The sequence below is a fragment of the Ovis aries genome, chromosome 11 (assembly GCF_016772045.2).
Source record: "Ovis aries strain OAR_USU_Benz2616 breed Rambouillet chromosome 11, ARS-UI_Ramb_v3.0, whole genome shotgun sequence".
In the NCBI taxonomy this organism is placed as follows: Eukaryota; Metazoa; Chordata; class Mammalia; order Artiodactyla; family Bovidae; genus Ovis; species Ovis aries.
This window is the reverse complement of record NC_056064.1, coordinates 38,335,099-38,352,553: the sequence shown is the minus strand read 5'-3', so window position 1 is coordinate 38,352,553 and position 17,455 is coordinate 38,335,099. Positions and strand designations below refer to the sequence as shown.

Genomic DNA, 17,455 nt, shown 5'->3' with positions numbered 1-17,455 from the left:
CGTTTCCCCGGCTCTTCCCCATCTCCCACCTCTCCCTCCCCAACCCCTCAGAAATAAGATCGAAAAGAGAAAGATCGACAGGAGTGGTCACAGGCCAGGAGGCCTGGGAATAATTTAAATGAATTCCTTAAAAATTTTAAGGCATATATACCTGGTGGCTCAAATGGTAAAGAATCTGCCAATAATGAGGGACACCGGGGTTCAGTCCCTGGGTGGGGAAGATCCCCTGAAGAAGGGAATGGCTACCCATTCCAATGTTCTTGCCTGGAGAATCCGTGGACAGAGAAGCCTGAAGGGCTACAATCCATGGGACCACAATGGGTCAGACACAGCTGAGCAACTAACTCATATGCACAAAATCCATTCTGAGTCCCCAAAGGCCAATTCTGCCCCACAGTGCTCAAACTCATTGGAAGTTAGCTTTGAAAGAAAACTTGGAAATTTCTAGTCCAAAGATTTGTAACCGAAACAGCAAAGGAGAAATCTTGGCCAAGGGGGCATATATCCATATGGAGGTAGACTCTGATCTCAAATATTCTGCTTTCCAGGTCATTTTCCTGTATAAATCATCTCCATAACCAGCATTTAAGTGAATGCATCTCACTCCCGTTTGCTTTATGGAGCCCTCTGGAATGTGGGGAGAGGAGACAGTGCAGGTTATATACTTGGCCCACGTCCACCCTGCCAACCAATCAGTGCTGCTGCTCAGAGCTCTGGCCGCAGCATCCCAGCCTTTTGTCATTCCTGGGATGGGAATGAAGGTGGAGGTTGAGGTTTCCCCGGGGGGCAGGCTGCGGGAGTGATGGCTGGGGAAAACCTACAAGATAAGGCTGTTGGGACATCTGAAATCTGAGACATTTTCTTTTTTAAAAAGATTATTTATTTGTTTCTATTTTGTTGTTCTGGGTCTTCATTTCTGTGTGTGGGCTTTCTCTAGTTGCAGCGAGAGGGGGCTGCTCTCTAGTTGGGGTGCCTGGTCTTCTCACTGCGGTGGTTCCTCTTATGCGTGGTGCAGCTCTAGAGTTCAGGTGGGCTCAGTAGTTGTGGCGCAAGCGCTTAGTTGCCCGGAGGCAGGTGGAGTCTTCCCCGACCAGGGATCAAACCGTGTCCCCTGAATTGGCAGGTGAATTCTTAACCACTGCAAAGTCCTGAGACATTTTCTGATTGCCTCCAGATAAACAAGGTTGGTTCCCAAGAGGGTGCTGTTTCCAGGAAAATGGGTGTCACTTTCAGAAAAGGGACTGCCACTTGAACAGAAGGTTGACCTAGAAGCTAGGCTGGAGGGAGAAGAGCATTACCTCGAACTGTGCAGACCAGCATCTCATCCTGCTCCTTTTTCCTGCTATAACATAGCGCCTCAGGCCTCTTTGGGCAGGTCACTTTACCTGCAAGGGCTTCAGTGTTTCCAGTAACGAAGAAGGCATTGGACTAGATCAGTGGTTCTGAATCATGGATGGGGTGAGGAGGGATTATATTTCAACCACACAACTCCCATTGCATAGGACAATACTTTAATACTCTGCTTCTCAAAGTGTCCGAGGATTGCCAGCATCAGCATTATCTGGGAGCTTGTTAAAAATGCAGAATCTCCGGCCCCACCTCAAACCTACTGAATGGGAATCTGCCTGTTAACAGGACCCCCAGGTGTAAAGTTTGCAAAGCGCTGCTCTACTGCACCCTCAAGGGACATAATTTGGTGGGATGTTGGGGCGTGAATCGGGGTATCTGGAATAACTCCATGGATGGTTCTAATATGCCCTCTTCCAGGTGGGAACAACTGGACTACTTGGTTCCTGAGATTCTTTTCAAACCCACACTGCTCAGATGCTGAGCAGTCAGACTCGCTAGGATTAATGGGAAGTGAAGGATGCTTCTGGTGTGATGTACAGGGTGGGGGTGGGGTCTTGAGGTTGCCACTGGACGTCCTTCCAGAAGCAAATATCAAGGCTGTGTGGTGATCAACATTGAATAGCCGCCTCGCTGGGCTGGAAAGCCAGTTCACGTCGTGCACTTCCCCAGGTGCCCGCTGGGGGGCAGGAACAGGCAGGAGAAGAGGCCTGGGGCCGTACCGCACAGTCTCCAGCTGCAGTTCCCAGGCTGCTGGTTCCCTTGTCACTTTCCCGTTCCTGACTCCACTCCCCCACCCTAGAGGGCTTCTACTCCCACTTCCCAGGAGAGAAGAGTGGCTCAGAGACGTTGCCAAGAGGGGTCAGACCCATGTTCTTATTTCCCAAACTTGCTCTCAACCCCTCTAGGACTGTCCTGCCTGGGACTACAGAACTGAGGGGTCAGAGGTGGCCCCGGGCCCCATTGAGGGGGGAGGGGGCAGCCAGGCAGCATTGCTGCCAGGGCCAGCAACTAATCATCAGAGCCCCACCAAAGGCCCCCGCTAAGAATGCAGGTCAGCGGGAGGAGCTGCAAGCGGAGGAGGGGCAGCCCCAGCCCTGCCCAGACAGGCCCAGCCGGCCCCACAGCTGCCCTCCTGTCCCCTGGGGGCAGCGATGGGGGACAGGAGGAGAGGATTCACCAGTTTCCTGGGGTCTGAGTCCCCAGAACCGGGAAAACAAAAAGAAGAGTTGCAGGGAGTGGAGTGGGCCTGAGGTCAGAGGAATGCGCCTCCACCCAGGCGTCTAAGTCCAGCAGGATATGAAAATAAACATTTGGCCCCTCACCAGTCTGCTCTCCACTGTAATCCCTAAATCACACTGATGCCACTTAAGAAACTTTGGAACATCAGACTCTCCCAAACAAGTGATGGAATTGGCCAATCTGGGTACCAGACTTGGCTCTGAGAAAGTCGGTTAGGGTTAAAGTGAGGGGAATAGGAGTCCCACTAGGGTAGGTAATTTTGGCCATCATGTAGGATGAGAAGGTGGAAGAATACAGTAACCTACTCTGCACCCTTGGAGCTAAAAACTGATCCCTATCAACCTTCCTAGGTTTGGGACTCTGGAGTCATGAGGCTTTTACTCTGACATGTGTCAGGCACCAACTGTGCACCAGGCACGGAACAGCCTGGAAAAAGTATGCATTCGCACATATCGGGAGGTGCCCCATGGACCCAGTGAAGCACTTCTGTGCACACTGCGATTGTGTAACTGTGTCGGGTCTCTAGCTGGGAGCTGCAGTAGGAACCTTCCCTTCATACTTTCCCGCTGGGCGGGAGCCCATCAGATAGCTGGGCTGCCTTTCATCACCTTGTCCCTGATAGGGATCATCCTGAGTGAAGAAATCGCTGTCAGTCACCCCCACCTCACTCACAACCAGAAGGCCTGATTGACAGGCACACCCCCACAGGGGTGGGGAGAGGGGACCAAGAGGCTGGCCATCACTGGGAAGGCAGGGAACCAGCATTCTTGGTGGGGGAGGCTAAAGAAGGGGCTTGCATGCGGAAGAGGAAGGAAATATCTAGAATCTTTCCATCTCCACAGGTGAAGACCAGGGAAGGACAGTCGGCCCAGCTATCAACCCGAGGGAACCCCACCCTCCTCCTGCACCAACAACCTCCAGGCAGGGCAGGATCAGACCCTTCAATCAGCTCAGCTCTGCCCCCAAACAAAAGGAGGGGAGGCTGCCCAGGGCTGCAGGATCAAAGAGAAGTGTCCACCCTACCCTGTAGCCAGCCTGGTCCTCACTGCTGAGGGACCCTGAGTCAAAAAGGAAGCCAGAGCTGGAAGACAAATGAAGCAGTGATGTGGTTGATGACTTTATTATGGCATAAAAAACACAGGCCACTTCTTCCTCCTCCTCCCCCCACCCCCCCTAAAGTGGGTTCACAGCAGTTAAAGAAAAAAAAAAAAAAATCCTACATTTCTCCTCTAGGGGGCTGCCTAGAAGAGGGCAGACAGCCAAGCAACCTCGGTCTATAAAAGAGGGGGGCAGAAGAAAATCTATCCAAAGCCCTCACCCGCACACCTTAGAGCTTGGGGCCTCCATGGGGGGAACATCCACACCCCCCTCCCCAACCCCCACTAGGGAGTTCCCCTGAGAATGGTCACTGGGAAGGACTGTCCTGGTGGCACAGGGAGAGGGTGGCTGGTTTCGATGGGTGGAGGAAAACGGCATCTCACGCCCACGGAACCCTCTCTCCCTCCCCCTTGCCCACCAGGCCAGGCAACCTGCAGACACTGCCCATTCTCTTCTGCCCCCAACTCTCTCCACAAGGGACCTCTGGTCAGATAAGCAGGAGGTAGGGACAGAGGGAGCATAAAGAAAGGACGTGACTTCTTAACCTACCCCATGGGTCCTTCAGGGAGAGTCACCCTATCCCTCGTAAGAAGGGCTCTCTTCTAGACAAACATATGCCCCTCCCTCTCAGATTCCAGCCCCACTTCCCGAAAAGCACCCAGTCCTTGGACTGGGCTCCAGCATCCCCAAGGAAAAGATGCTATGGGCCTTAGGCCAGAGGACCTTGGCTGGGTTGAACAAGACGGGGTCTCCCTGGCTGGAGACCCCAGGCTCAGTAGAGAAACACACATACACACAGAAACACACACATACATAGGTACACACAACATGCACACACATGTCCTAATATTAAATAAAATACCCTTTGCTTATAACTTAAAAAATCAATACACAACTAACCCTTGCATAGGGCTCTGGGTGGAGAAAGAAGGGCAGGGAAAAAGGAGGTCAAGGGAAACCTTAAGACCGCTATCTGGAGCCTGGGAAAGCCCACTAGCACCAGGGTCCTATGGCCCACCAGACCCTTCCCCCCATCAGCTTCCTTCCAAGTGCCTGGCTCAGCCTCTGCTGGCTTCCCCCGGCCCCACGTTCCCCACTCCAGGATCACCATCAGGATGCATTTTTAGCATCTAAAAAGGGAATAGGGATGCTTCCTGGACATCACCTCAGAAGGCAGACCCCTTCCAATGAGAGAACCTCTTCATTTGGAAGGGGAGCCTCCTAACACACTCTACAGGAGGGGCAAGACTGGTAGGCAGCAGGAAAGGGGAGGGTTGAGCTAAAGAAAGAGTGGGGCTTAGCTTCTCGGCTAAGAGGCAAAGAAGAGAAGATGGCCAGACAGGAACAGACTTCTCCACTCAGAGCCAAACAGTTGGAGGTGGACATTCCCACCTAACCCCACGAAGCTGAGATAACCCTCTTCGTTCTATCCCTAAGGGGAAGGCAAATGCCAGGGACTTAGGGTGAGGAACTACATCAATTCTGGAGCAGGGGCTCCTGGCTGCCTTGAAGACCTACCTGGGGTGACAGACCAGAGTGGGCTACTGAACTTTATTTCTATAAAGACCAAAAGTGAAGGGCTGAATCAGAGTTAGAGAGGGAAAGGCTTAGTTCCACTCCCTGACCAAATTCCTTTCTCCCATTTTTTTAGAAGAGATTTCCTTGCTCAACCCCCGCATCTAGCCCTCTCCTCCACCCCACCGGTCTTGCTGGAAGCTGTCGCGGGATTCTGGCCCTCTTCCCCTCTTCCTTCATGCCTCCATCAGACTGGGTCTGGAAGGCTTAATAAGGAGGCACATCAAAGGCGTTACTTCTGTGGCGACAACCCTCCCAGCCAGATAGAATCTCCTCCCTTAGGGGGACCCCCAGCCTCTGATACCCCATCTCAGCTCTTCCTCCGGAAACCCTGGGGTAAAAGCAATCTAAGGGGGATGAAAGGGACCCGGGGCGCAGGGCGGCTCTGGAGGCCCTTTTATGTCCCGGTTCCCAGGCGCTAAGGACGTGTCCAGACAGCTACCCCCAGCGCCCGGGGCGGCCCCACTCCCCTCTGCTCCTGGGACACGCTGTCTCCTCCAACCTGTGCCCTCCGCCCTCCAGCCGCCACAGGGGTATCCCTCCCCAACTCCCAGCCCAGGGGCGTGAGTGAAATAGAGGAAGGGGAGAACTGACCGGCATGCACAGCTCCTCCCTGCCCAGTCAAAACAGTCAAACGCATCTGTCCCGTCCAGCTCCAGAGACTACGAAACCCCTAGCGCCCAGGTTCCCTGACCCCCACACCACTTTTCCTCCCTCTCAATAAATAACCACTTTCTCCTCTTACTCAAGCCACCCCCCGACCAGGGCATCCGGCCCGAGGGCTCTCTTCTGATGGCCCCAGGGAAGACCAGCGGGGAGGCAGGACGGAGGAGCTCAGTTGGAGGGAGCCGCGCTGCCCTCAGCCTCGCGCTTGCCTTTGCCGCCGGGGGGCTCCACCCCGCCAGCCTTGCCCTCGCCCGCCGCTGCCCCGGCTGCCTCCTCTTTGGTGCCCTCGTGGGTTTTCATGTGTTTGGCCAGGTGGTCGCTGCGCATGAAGACCCGGCTGCAGACGGCGCAGGGGAACTTCTTGGTGCCGGTGTGGGTCTGGAGATGGCGCTGCAGCTCGTCAGAACGCGTGAAGCGCTTGCCGCAGAAGAGCCAGTTGCACACGAAGGGACGGTCACCGCTATGCCAGCGCAGATGCGCCTTCAGGTGTGACGTCTTGGCGTAAGCTTTCCCACAGCCTGGGATGTGGCAGTTGTGCAAATGCTTCTTCTTGCCCCCATCGGGCCCGCATGGAGCCCCCAGTCGCTCCGCCTCCAAGCAGTTGGGACAGCGGCAAACGGTCTGGCCTGAGCTGCGGGGCACCGACCGCCGGGAGCCTTTGGGCCGGGCCGCCCCGTCCAGACTGGTATCCAGGCCCTGAGACTCTGGGGCTGCTGCTTCCAACGCCTTCGCCCCGTCGGGAGGCACCAGGAGGTGCTGCCCTCCGGCGGCTGGGAGTAGGTGGTGCGGATGTGGGTGGGGCGGCGGGGCGCAGAGCTGGTGGTCTCCAACATAGCCCCCCAAGCCAGCCTGAAGCGCCCCGGGGTGGCCCGGTGAGGTCAGCGCGCTCTGAGCGTGGGGGAGGTCCATCCAGCTGGTACCCGGATGAAGGTCCCACCACGAGCCATCCTCGGTGCCTGGGTGTGTCGGCCGGAACCAGGATTCGTAATGGTGTGACATGTCCGGCTGCAGGAGCTTGGAAAAGGGTCCCGGGACCAAGGGGCTGTCGTTTTCCAGGTCCTCGCAGGTTACCCGAGAGGAGGCCCCCGGCAGCTCATAGCCCTGTGAGAAGTCCACCTCGGGGCCCAGAGGGAGGCTCTGCAGCTCTCCAGGCTGCAGCGGGGAGGGGTAGTCCCCGGCCTCCGGGCTCGTGTGGCCCTGGTATGTTTGGAGAGGCTGCAGGTCGAGGCGCGGCGGGGAGGCGGCAGGCGCGTCCGTGTGCTGGCTGCCCAGAGAGCCGCAGACGGCGGTTAGCATTGCCGGGATCCGGGGTGGAATGGGGGACAGGGATAGTCAAGGGCACCTCAGGTGGGACCTGAAGGAGGCAAAGAAGAGACAAAGTGAGGAAAGTAACTGGCTTATTTTCCTTCCCAGCCCAGATCCCCTCCCGGGCCAAGTACTTCTTTCCCACCCCCAGGTGAAAAGAGGGGAAAGAACCTTTGGTTGAGGACTAAAGACCAGTTAAGAGCGCTAGGGAAGGATTGAGGGTGCGAGGCCCTCCACCGATGGCAGACGCTGACAGAAATTCACCTTCTCCTAGGTGATCCTTCCTACAGGACCCAGCTCATCCAGGGAGTTGGGCTGGTCCCAGGTGAGCAGGTCAGACTTACCTAGATTACAGTTCTAGAACCATCCTAGCTGCCCAGCTGGGTATCAGGGGCAGTGGCATTGCTCCCATATCCCTCCCCCAAAATTCCCACCCCCACCCCCACAGATCTGCTGCCAGCCAGAATGGAGAATCTAGGCTCATCTCTAGTTTAAGTCCCCACCTTAACTCAGGACTCACCTGGGTAGAGGGAGGTGTTCTAACCCAAAACTTAAGGTGACCTGACTTCCCAAAGCCACAAGCAGGTTCTGAGGTTTTAGAAAAAGAGCCCTCTTTCCATCCCTGAGGCATGTTCAGTGAAGAAGAGCATTTCTCTGCCCTACACCACTCCCCCCAGCTCCCTGCTGGCTGGATTGCCCCAGCCCCATCAAACCCACTCCCGTACCTGGCCCCCATTCCCTTTCTCTCTAGCGGGGACTTCACCTTCCCAGGGTATAGCTACAGTGCCAGTTTCCAGAGGATGTCTCTCCACCAGAGAAAGCTAAGCCCCCCCTCTCTGACCTGACAGCACCCAGCCGGTTTTCTGGCTGCCACCTCTGCCCTCCTCCAATCTGGGGAAGACCCAGATATGAAGCCTGGAGGGGTCTGCTTCCCCGGAGAAGAGGTCAGCCAGAGAAGAGCTTACCAGCAAGCTCAGGAAGATAAAACTGCCACCTCCGTAAGGGATTTGGGGACAGAGTGGGGGAAGCAATAGGAAAAGCCAGAATAGCACAGAAATTAAGAGGAAGAATTACCCAGAGATATACAGGGAGTGCATAATCTAGACTTGGATCGTTTTTTAGGAGCTCTCCACATGATTCTAACGTGCAACCAAGTGTTGAGAACCACTGCTCCTGGCCAATCCTCTTATTTTATTTTTCAATCCTCATTTTAAAGACGAGGAAACAGCCATAATTGGAAAAGTCACTTGAAAAAAGATATTCAATCTGTTCATTCAATCAACTAGTATGTATCTCCGTGAACCAGGTCACTCCATTCCTGGTCTGTTTCTCTTTCCTTTAACCATTGGGAACCTAAAGACCACCCCCCTCCAGAAAGAATGGGCCCCTTTCTGGAACACATACTTGTCACTTGAAGGTCCCCCTCATCTCACCACCTCTTAGTAAGATCTGGGAGCCCTGCCCTGATGCCTGGAGTGAGTTCGGGTGCCTGGACCTTCGCTGATTGTGGCGGGAGGAGACAGTGGTTTAGGGCAGGGATTTTTCCCTCCCAAATAAGTATTTGGATGACCTTACTATCTTCTGCTTCTGGGGGACCAGGGAGGTCGCTTCGGTTGTCTGGGAGAGGGAGGGAGTAGGGAACTAGGGCGCCTACTCAAGCTCCTGCTGCCTCACCACAAGAAAGGAACTGGGTGAAACGGCAGGAACAGAGCCTCAGGCCCAGGCGGGGCAGCCCAGTAGGGGCTGGGTAGGAGCAGTGAGGTCTGGGACCCTAATAGCTTTTGGCGCCTGGGAACTGCCCCAGGGGTTGGAGTGGGGGTTGGGGAACAAGCTAACGATCCAGGCTCCAGAGTGGCCTCTCCAGCCACAGGGCCAGGGAGCCCAATCCTGGGATGCACTAGCCTGCTATCGAGATCTCGGTAAGGGAGACAGCCGGGCGCGTACCCGGGCTTGCGGCTCCCCAGGCGCGAAGGCGGGTAGAGACACCCTTCTTCCCTCTTCCGCCGGCTGCCTCTCCCATCACCGGCGCTCAGGTGGTTAGGACTTCCGTACTCCCGGTCCTCAAGTTTCCAGTCCTCCAGCTGTCCCAGTCGCTCCACTTTCCCCAGTCTCCAGCCTCTCCCTTCCGCCCCGTTTTCACTCCGCCGGGGCTCTAAACCCCTCAGATTCTTTAGGACCACCTCCCCCGAGGCCAGAGGAAGCTGCAGCGCGTTTCGGACACGTCTTTCCGAGAAGATCCCTGGTGCGCGCGCCCCTTGCCGCCCGGATCCGGGCGGGCTCCTACCTCGAGTGTGCGCTCGGGCTCCGGGCACGGCAGGCTGGCGCGCTCCCGAAGGGCGCTCTTGAACCCGCGCGCCAGCGGGCTCTCCAGCGGCGAGCGGCAGGAGCCGAGGGCCAGCGAGAGCAGCGAGCAGACCCGGCAGCGGGCGGCGGAGGAGGGGCGGAGAGAGGCGGCGGGAGGGCGGAGGGCGGGCGGGAGCCGGCGAGCGAGCGAGCGAGGCCAGCTCCGCCCGTGACTCACCGCGCTCTCTGCCTTCATCCTCTGCCCTGCGCTCCTTTTTCCCCGAATTCACGGCCCCGCCCACCTCACCTGCGGCCGCCTTTAACCCTTGCGGGCTCAGCCGGACCGGGCCGGGCCCAGGGGAGAGGGAGGGCGGGCGGGGGGTGGGGGGTGGCGGTGATCTCTAACTAGGTCGCACTCCGCCCCCTCCCTTGCTCCTCCTTGGCCCCTCCACTGCTGGGGCGAGGGGCCTGGGCGGGGTGTCTCCCGGGTTCTGGGGCCCGCCCCATCGAGCGGAGTACTGCCCTCGAGCTGGCTTGGTTTGGCGGGCACGCAGGACTCAGACCCTGCGGGAATGGAGGAGGAGGCGGGTCCTGAGGGTGATACCGAGTCACCCTAGGGCGCCGTTTGCCTCGACGCCCCACCACCCAGCCGCCCACCCCGGCTAGGCAGAGCTGCCACAGAACGGAGAGGAAAGAAACAGGATTGAGCGCCGAGTATGTGTCCTGTCTACCCCAGGCCTGGGCCGTGAGAAGCTGGTCTTGGCCGCTTCCCTCTTTCACCATTCCCCCAGCCGCTTCTCTCCGTGACCACCACCTTTCCAAGTTCTTTGCGCTCTCTCTTGCTTCCCGGCTCTCTGGCTACTCACCGTTTTTTGAGTGACCTCCTCCTCTCCTCTTCCCACCCATCTGGTCGGTCTCTACCTGCCCCCTCAGCTCTCACTCTCCATCTACCCCTGGGCAGCAACCCCAGCGCCTCCCAGGTCCGCGTCTCAAATACAGTCGCGTTCCCCTCGGGCCCGAAGGTTCTCAGCCTGCGCCCAGCCCCTCTCGTCCTCTGGCGCACCCGACTGTGAAAGTTGGGTTAGGCGCCGGGATAGCCTGGGAAAAGGACACTTCTGCAAAGATTTGCGCGACCCCTTGCCTCACTCCTTCCCAATTCTCATCTGAATGTCTAAACCCAAGGTTCATAACTTTGGAGAAAGGTCTTGGATTCCTGTGAGAAAAACAAATGCAGTGCAGCCCTCTGCAAAGTTTCAGGGCGTTTGCGACGCCCACCTACAAACTTCTCTCCAGATCGGAGTTGATTGAGATAACCAGGGCGGATGAGTTGGGGAGTTCCCGTCTCCTCCCCGCCAGCCTGGCCTGTGCGCCGGGCTAGGAGGCTCCCTTCCCAGTGGGTGCCTCCCCGTACTTGCCGCTTCGACCTCCTGAAGTGACTCTTCTGTTGCAAGGGGAATTCTGATCAACTTCCTAATATTTTTCGTTGCCCCGGCTGGCTTTCCCTATGCGCTCTGCCATCTGCTTTTTAAATTTCGTTTTTGTCTTTACATCTATTTCATACAACCTGAGTGAAATTTAGGCTGATTCATTTTCACAGATAGAGCTTCGGTTCCACCGCAGTTGGTTTACCTGTCCTGAATAGTAAGTGCAACTATTAAACTGCCAAACTGAGTCCACAAGGCACTTGAAAATCGATCTTTTTGTGTATGGTTCTCCACCACCAAACATACACATTCTCATATCCAGAATCAGTGTTTGATTCATCTGTGCAAATCCCTCGTTTGTAGGACCCGGTTCCCTCATCTGGACAACCTGGGTACAAGTCGGGAGGGTTTCCTGGGGCTTAGAAAAATTGATGTTCCTAAAGCATTTAACCCGTGGGGCCCCTGGTAAGCTCGTAGTAAAGGGAAGTTATCGTTTATAGTGTTATAATTATTAAATAAGTTGGTTCCCAGCAAATGTTTGTTGGATTAAGGTATATTCACAAAGATCTTAGGACTGGAAGTTGACAGACCTAAATTCTATCTCTGGCCCTGCATTTGCTATGCTGATCTGGTGAATCAGGTTGCTCTGAGACTCAGTTTCCTCATGAGTGAAATGCGGTTAGAGCAGCCGCCCTGTGGGGTAAAGGACGGGCAGGCACTTAGGAAGCCGAGAGGTGCCGCCCAGATGTCAGGGATTGCACTTTCTGATTGGGATTTAATTCCTGACTCTTGGGCCCCTGAGATGTCGAGTCTCAAGAACGGCTCTGGGTCTTTGTGGCCACAGCTAAATGGACACCCCCTTTCTGTCCACATGGTTTTATTTCCATGCATTCAGCCTGCAAATCTTGACTTGGATTTGCACTTGAGTTCATAACCACATCTGGAACGGAGTTACAGGCTCACATCGAAGAGCCTGCTACTCGAATTTCTGGATTAAGTCTGATTCGACCCCTAGGAATTCTCTTCCTCCTCCTCGTTGTCCTCCCAGCAGCCCACTGACCTCTGGTTTAACGCCTGAGCACAGATCTAACTCTTGGTGGGAAACCCGAGCCCCTCTCTCATTTATGTATAGGCACCAGCTTGTCTTGTCTTCCTGTTTCCATCTTTCCCTGGAAAGAACACAGAAAGGTATACTGCCCCTGGATGGTAGACATCCCACCAGGCTTTCACCCTGCCCCCCTTTAACCCCGCCAGGTCCTGACCCACAGCCACCTGGGTTTCCCAGAAGCAAAGACCCTCCATCTGCCTGGAGCTCATTGTCATTGTGAAATTCAGCAGTGCAGTTGTCTCAGAAAAGTCAGCCTTCCTCACTTCCTGCCCTCCCTGGGTTTCTGCCTCTGACTCAGGACAATTTCTTTCTTCCAGATCCCCCTCTGCTTTTGTTCCTTTGGTTCCAGCCCTTTCGATTTCCCACTTGTGAGTTTCCTTACTTAATGATGCTCATAGTCTAATCTGACTGCCAAGATCGCCCCTGCCTGCTGCCTGGATATCTCACTTCAAAGTTGAAGCACGCTGCCCACCGAGATCTGTCCAGGACTTGGGCCATTTCTCGTCCCCCTAAAGGAGTAAACAGATTTTGCCAAAAGTGCTGTCTCCCATTCTTGCCACTCCTCTCCTTCTCATGCCTCATTTATAGTCAGCAATCCACTTTGTAGCTGGAGCAGCCTTGATGGTCTCCATGTTCATCATAACCAGCATTTATTTATTGGGCACCAACATCTCAAATTCTCATGAGCATGCAGCAAGGTAGTTGTTATTATCCCCCCATTGTACAGATGAGGAAGCTGAAGTTAAACGGCCTGCCCAAAATTACAGAGCTGTTAAGAGACAGAGAAGGAAACCAACTCCAGATCTGTCAGGCTCTAAAGCACATATTCTGCCCCCTGTTCAATCTAGCCTCAGCAGTAGTGATGGCCCTGGAAGTCTGGCTCCCCTAGATCCTGAAGGTGGAAAGGACAAAATTCTTAAAATATTCCCCAGCACAGAGCCATTAAGATCCTGATGTTCAGACAGGACAAACTGGTCCCATCTTGGATTGGTTTGCTGTGGTCCCTTCCAAACCTCAAGTGTCCCTCTGTAGAGATCGTACTATGAGAATATCAAAGCTATTCAGTCCATAAAAATTGTCCAGTGCAAACCCTCATTTTGAAATTAAATCTCAGAATGGGGAGGCAAGTAGCTCAAAGTCATACAACAAGTTAGAAGCAGAGCAGGGGCCAGAACCCCAGTCTCCTGATTCTTGGTCTCCTAGCTGCTTGCTCTTCTCTACTCCCAACTCCCACTTCCAGGTTGCACTCAGCAAGCTGGTGATCACAGACACTAATACCTTCCTCATATCCCCTCCTGCCCACCCCCTCACCTCCCCCAAGCTCCTGAGAAACTGGACAGAGTCCAGAGCTGGAGTCAAATGTTATTCTTTCATTCATCCTTTATTCACTGAACTAACACTTACTGAGAGCCTACCCAGGGCCAAGCACTTAGCATGCAGCGTTAGTTGTGTCCAACTCTTTTCGACCCCATGCACTGTCGCCCACCAGGTTCCTCCATCCATCCCTGGGATTGTCTAGGCAAGAATACTGGAGTGGGTTGTTATTTCTTTCTCCTTCCCTATTTGGGGGTCTTCCTAAAGCACTACTTGTGCACTAATTCTATTATAAACCCAAATGTCCCTAGCATCACACTCACTCTCAATCTAAAAGATGAACCCAACTGAGGCTAGTACATCTCTATATGTGTGTGTGTGTGTGTGTCTAAAAATGTGTGTGTACTCACCACACCTGTGTGTACCTTTAGGGCTGGAATATGGGGTGCTGGTCCTCTCTCCTCCATCATAAAGGATGGTCCTCACAGGACATGAACGGTTGTTTCCCCCTTACGACTTTTGCAGATATGCTATCATGTATGGACTTCCATGTGGTTGAGTGTGTGCCCTGCATGTCTGTTATATTAGCCCTTCTATTTTCTCAGAATGAAATCCTCTGTCAGATCTCAGCCCAGTACAGAGACCTCCAAGAATCCTCTTTTGTTCTCCATGCAGACCCCTCTAAGATCTCCCTCTTATGTTCCCCTCCCCAGTTCAGAGAGAATCAAACTTTCTAACCCCTTCTCAGTGAGCCCAACTTTGGAGTGGAGATCTGGTCCTCCTGTCCCCTAAACTGGACAGAGAACAGCCCCTCTTACCAGTCCATGGAGCCCAGAGTTGGCAGCAGCAGTGAGGGGCAAGTGGGGGTGATGGAAGAGTCAGGCTTTATAAAGGGTGCAACAGTCAGAGCCAGAGGGGGAGGTGAGAGACTCGGGCAGGGATGCTGCCAAGTCCTCACGGCCTCGGAAGCTTTTAGGATAATCCAGGAAACAGTGGCCCCCGGCTGTCCTGGGGGAGTGGTGGGGCTGAGATCTGAGTCTCTGATGTCTGCCAAGAAAGGAGGATTTCAGCTGGAAGAGGCAGCTGTATGGGGGGGTGCTGGACATCCTTCCCTCCCCAGAGGTTGGACAGGTGATGGGAGAGGGACAAGGTGGTTCTCCCAGGATGGAGAAAATGAGAGCATCATCAGAGGAAAGAGCTGGCATGGCAGGAGCTCTCCAGCTCCATCCCCCTCCTTTTGTTTTCTCCATGGACATGGGAAAGAAAGAAGGCACTTTTAAGACGTCACACACACACACACACACACACACACACACACACACACACACACACACACACACCCCTTCACGTGGTCCCTTCCTGAAGAGCTCCCAGCAGCGTTCCTGGCTGTTCTGGCAGCTGAGGTGGGTCTCTCATTCTCTGCTGGGGTCTTGTTCCTTCTCCCTTTTTTTTGTCCCCCTTTCAGTTACTTTTCAACTCGGAACTGCCAGGAGGGTCCAATGTAATTCACATTTTTGGATCTAGGATCTCTCATTGTCAAATAGGAAGGGAAGACATTCTCCCTGAGTTAGGATAGGGTGGGGCAGCTTGGGATGGACAAGAGTTCACCAAGGACCAGAGGCAGAGCCCAGCCAAAAGCTTTTTATAAGGAGGTTGGCCATCCTGGAATGCCAGGAGAGTGAAGAGGCTGGGAACACAGCCTACAAAGGGAGAAGGGGCCTAGGGGTGGGTTTAGGTGGACCCGCATGGTCCCCAACCACATAAACTGAACAGTAGAGTGGTTGTGTATTTAGGCATGCTGACTAACAGGAGCATGTCCTGGAGGAGAGAGGGACAGAAGATCAGGAAGGGGAAAGCAGATGAAACAGGCTAAGACCAGTTTCCCAAAGCTCTCTTAAGCTAGGAATTCTAACCCACATAGAATAGCCTGGAGACTTTTCATGTGACCACATCCCATTCTTGACCATTGCCCAGTGCCCTCGGCACTGGGGACAGGAGCTGCTGTGCACCCCCTACACACGCACAGATCCCAATAGCCCAGGGCTTGCCTGCCACCTCCCCCACCAAGTCTCCCACAGGGTGAGTCAGGGCCTCTGCACCCTGAACTCTTGTCCTGCTCCTCCCCCTACACCCCCAGAAATCTCTAGACTGGGGATTCCCAGTCCCTTCATTAGCTTTTCAGTAATTATCCTGTAAAGGCCCCGACAGGTCCTTCTTCTACCCATTTCAGAGATGAGAACATTGAGGCCCTTAAGAGTGCAAAAAAGCTTAGCAGAAAGCCACCCATCAGGCAGGAGAGAATAGAGTGGTAAGGGGCTTAGGAGTCACAGCTGCACCCTCTCCCTTAATCCCAGGCAAAATTAAGAGGACAGGGCTCATGTACAACTCCCTGGGGGAGCCCAGGCGTCAGGATAGAGGCAGGCTCCAGGGAGGGGCTTCCCTGGCCCTCCCCACCTTCCAGCCCAGAAAATCAGAGTGAGGGGGGAAACAAGCCGAGGAGACCACACAGGTGGAGTAAATAATGTTAATACGGGAGCATTATCACTAGGGCATTTCCTCATGGATAAATGTCTCAAATACCAAAGGATGCCTCCAAATTATAGTTAATTACAGAGTTGATTTGCATAAATTATAAGGTGAGCATACAAATTCTTTCAATCGGTTCCATATGCTTAGGTAGCAGGTCCAGTCCAAAATGGGAGAATCTTGGGGTGGGGGATTTGGGAGGAGGAAAAGGATGAAGCCCTTGGCTTGGACCTACTGGCCCACACCCCTCCCAAGCCCTGTGATCAGTAGAGAGTGCCTGGAGACCCTGACTGGTTTGCGGGGAGGGGTTTTACCCAGATCCTGGTTTACCTGGACCCTAGCTGACTGGAGACCCCCTTCCTCCTCTCTATTCGCACCTTGGAACAAAGTGCTTTCCCACCAATAATGAGGTAGGACAGTGGGGGTGGGTGGTGCGAAGGGGCCTCAAGCTGCATGGGGGGGTGGGACTCCGGAGCCCAGGCTTCCGGGTGTTCAGAGGAAAGAGGGGTGCTGGATGAAGCTGAAGACCCAGCAGAGTTCATCGCAGATTCAAGCCCCCGTCTTGCTCTCAGCTCCCCCTCCAGCCCCCCCCCCCCCCCCCCGCCCAGTTCCAGCTCACTCCCAGAGCCAACCCTCCGATCCCAAGTTTGATGTTGCCGCTGCCTGCACCTTCCAGGTGGCTCCTCAGAGGCTCAGACGCGCAGACTTTTGTCTCCAGTGCCTGGGCCCATTTCCTCTGCCCTCGCCTCCCAGTCCCCACCTCCTCCCTCACCCACCTCTAGCTGCTAAGACTCTACTTCCTTCTCCAGCTCTCTAATTTGTCCCTCCTCCCTCCTGGCCCCCATCCTCACCCAGAGGCCTGTCTCCCACTCTTCTCTCCACCTCTGTCCTCATTGCCCAGCCTCCTTCCCCCAGACATCCCGGGTCCCCTCTACACTCAGCTCTCAACTTTACTTTTCCCTCCCATCAAGAGCTTTCTGCTGCCCAAGCTGCTTACCCTCCTGCCCTCAGATTATCCTACCTCATGCCATCCTCCAAATCCTTACGGTGGTTATTTCTCTCATTTTCCCCCTATAAACCTGCTCCAAAGGCAAGAGCTACTGGGTTAGCTTGGGTGTGGGGGGTGTGGGGAGGGGCTGAGGAGGAGGCTGGACTAAGGTCCCCAGACGTGTGTGGGTGAAAGTTTACCTTTGTCTTCAAAGCCGAAAGTAAGTGAGGGAGACAGAGAGGAGAAAGGAATGAAGAAACAGTTTTGGGTACTTAGTAAGCAGCACTCTTGACTGGAAAATCCCATGGACGAAGGAGCCTGGTGGGCCGCAGTCCACAGGGTCGCTAAGAGTCGGACAGGACTGAGCAACTTCACTTTCACTTTTCACTTTCATGCATTGGAGAGGGAAACGGCAACCCACTCCAGTGTTCTTGCCTGGAGAATCCCAGGGACGGGGGAGCCTGGTAGGAGGCCGTCTGTGGGGTCGCACAGAGTCGGACATGACTGAAGCGACTTAGCAGCAGCAGCAGCAGCAGCAAGCACTGCTTAAAGGCTTCCCAGGTGGCACAGTGGTAAAGA

The 17,455-nt window shown here is 54.7% G+C and overlaps 1 protein-coding gene across 1 annotated transcript; it reads right to left on the bottom strand.

The window, feature by feature from the left end:
- Positions 1-1,494: 1,494 nt before the first annotated feature.
- On the bottom strand, positions 1,495-9,710 carry SP6 (Sp6 transcription factor). Its single transcript, XM_042255880.2, has 2 exons — positions 9,518-9,710; positions 1,495-7,282 (listed from the first exon to the last, which is right to left on the bottom strand). The coding sequence occupies exon 2, from the start codon at positions 7,222-7,224 to the stop codon at positions 6,097-6,099; it is 1,128 nt and encodes a 375-aa protein (XP_042111814.1). The 5' UTR covers positions 7,225-7,282; positions 9,518-9,710; the 3' UTR covers positions 1,495-6,096.
- Positions 9,711-17,455: the final 7,745 nt, after the last annotated feature.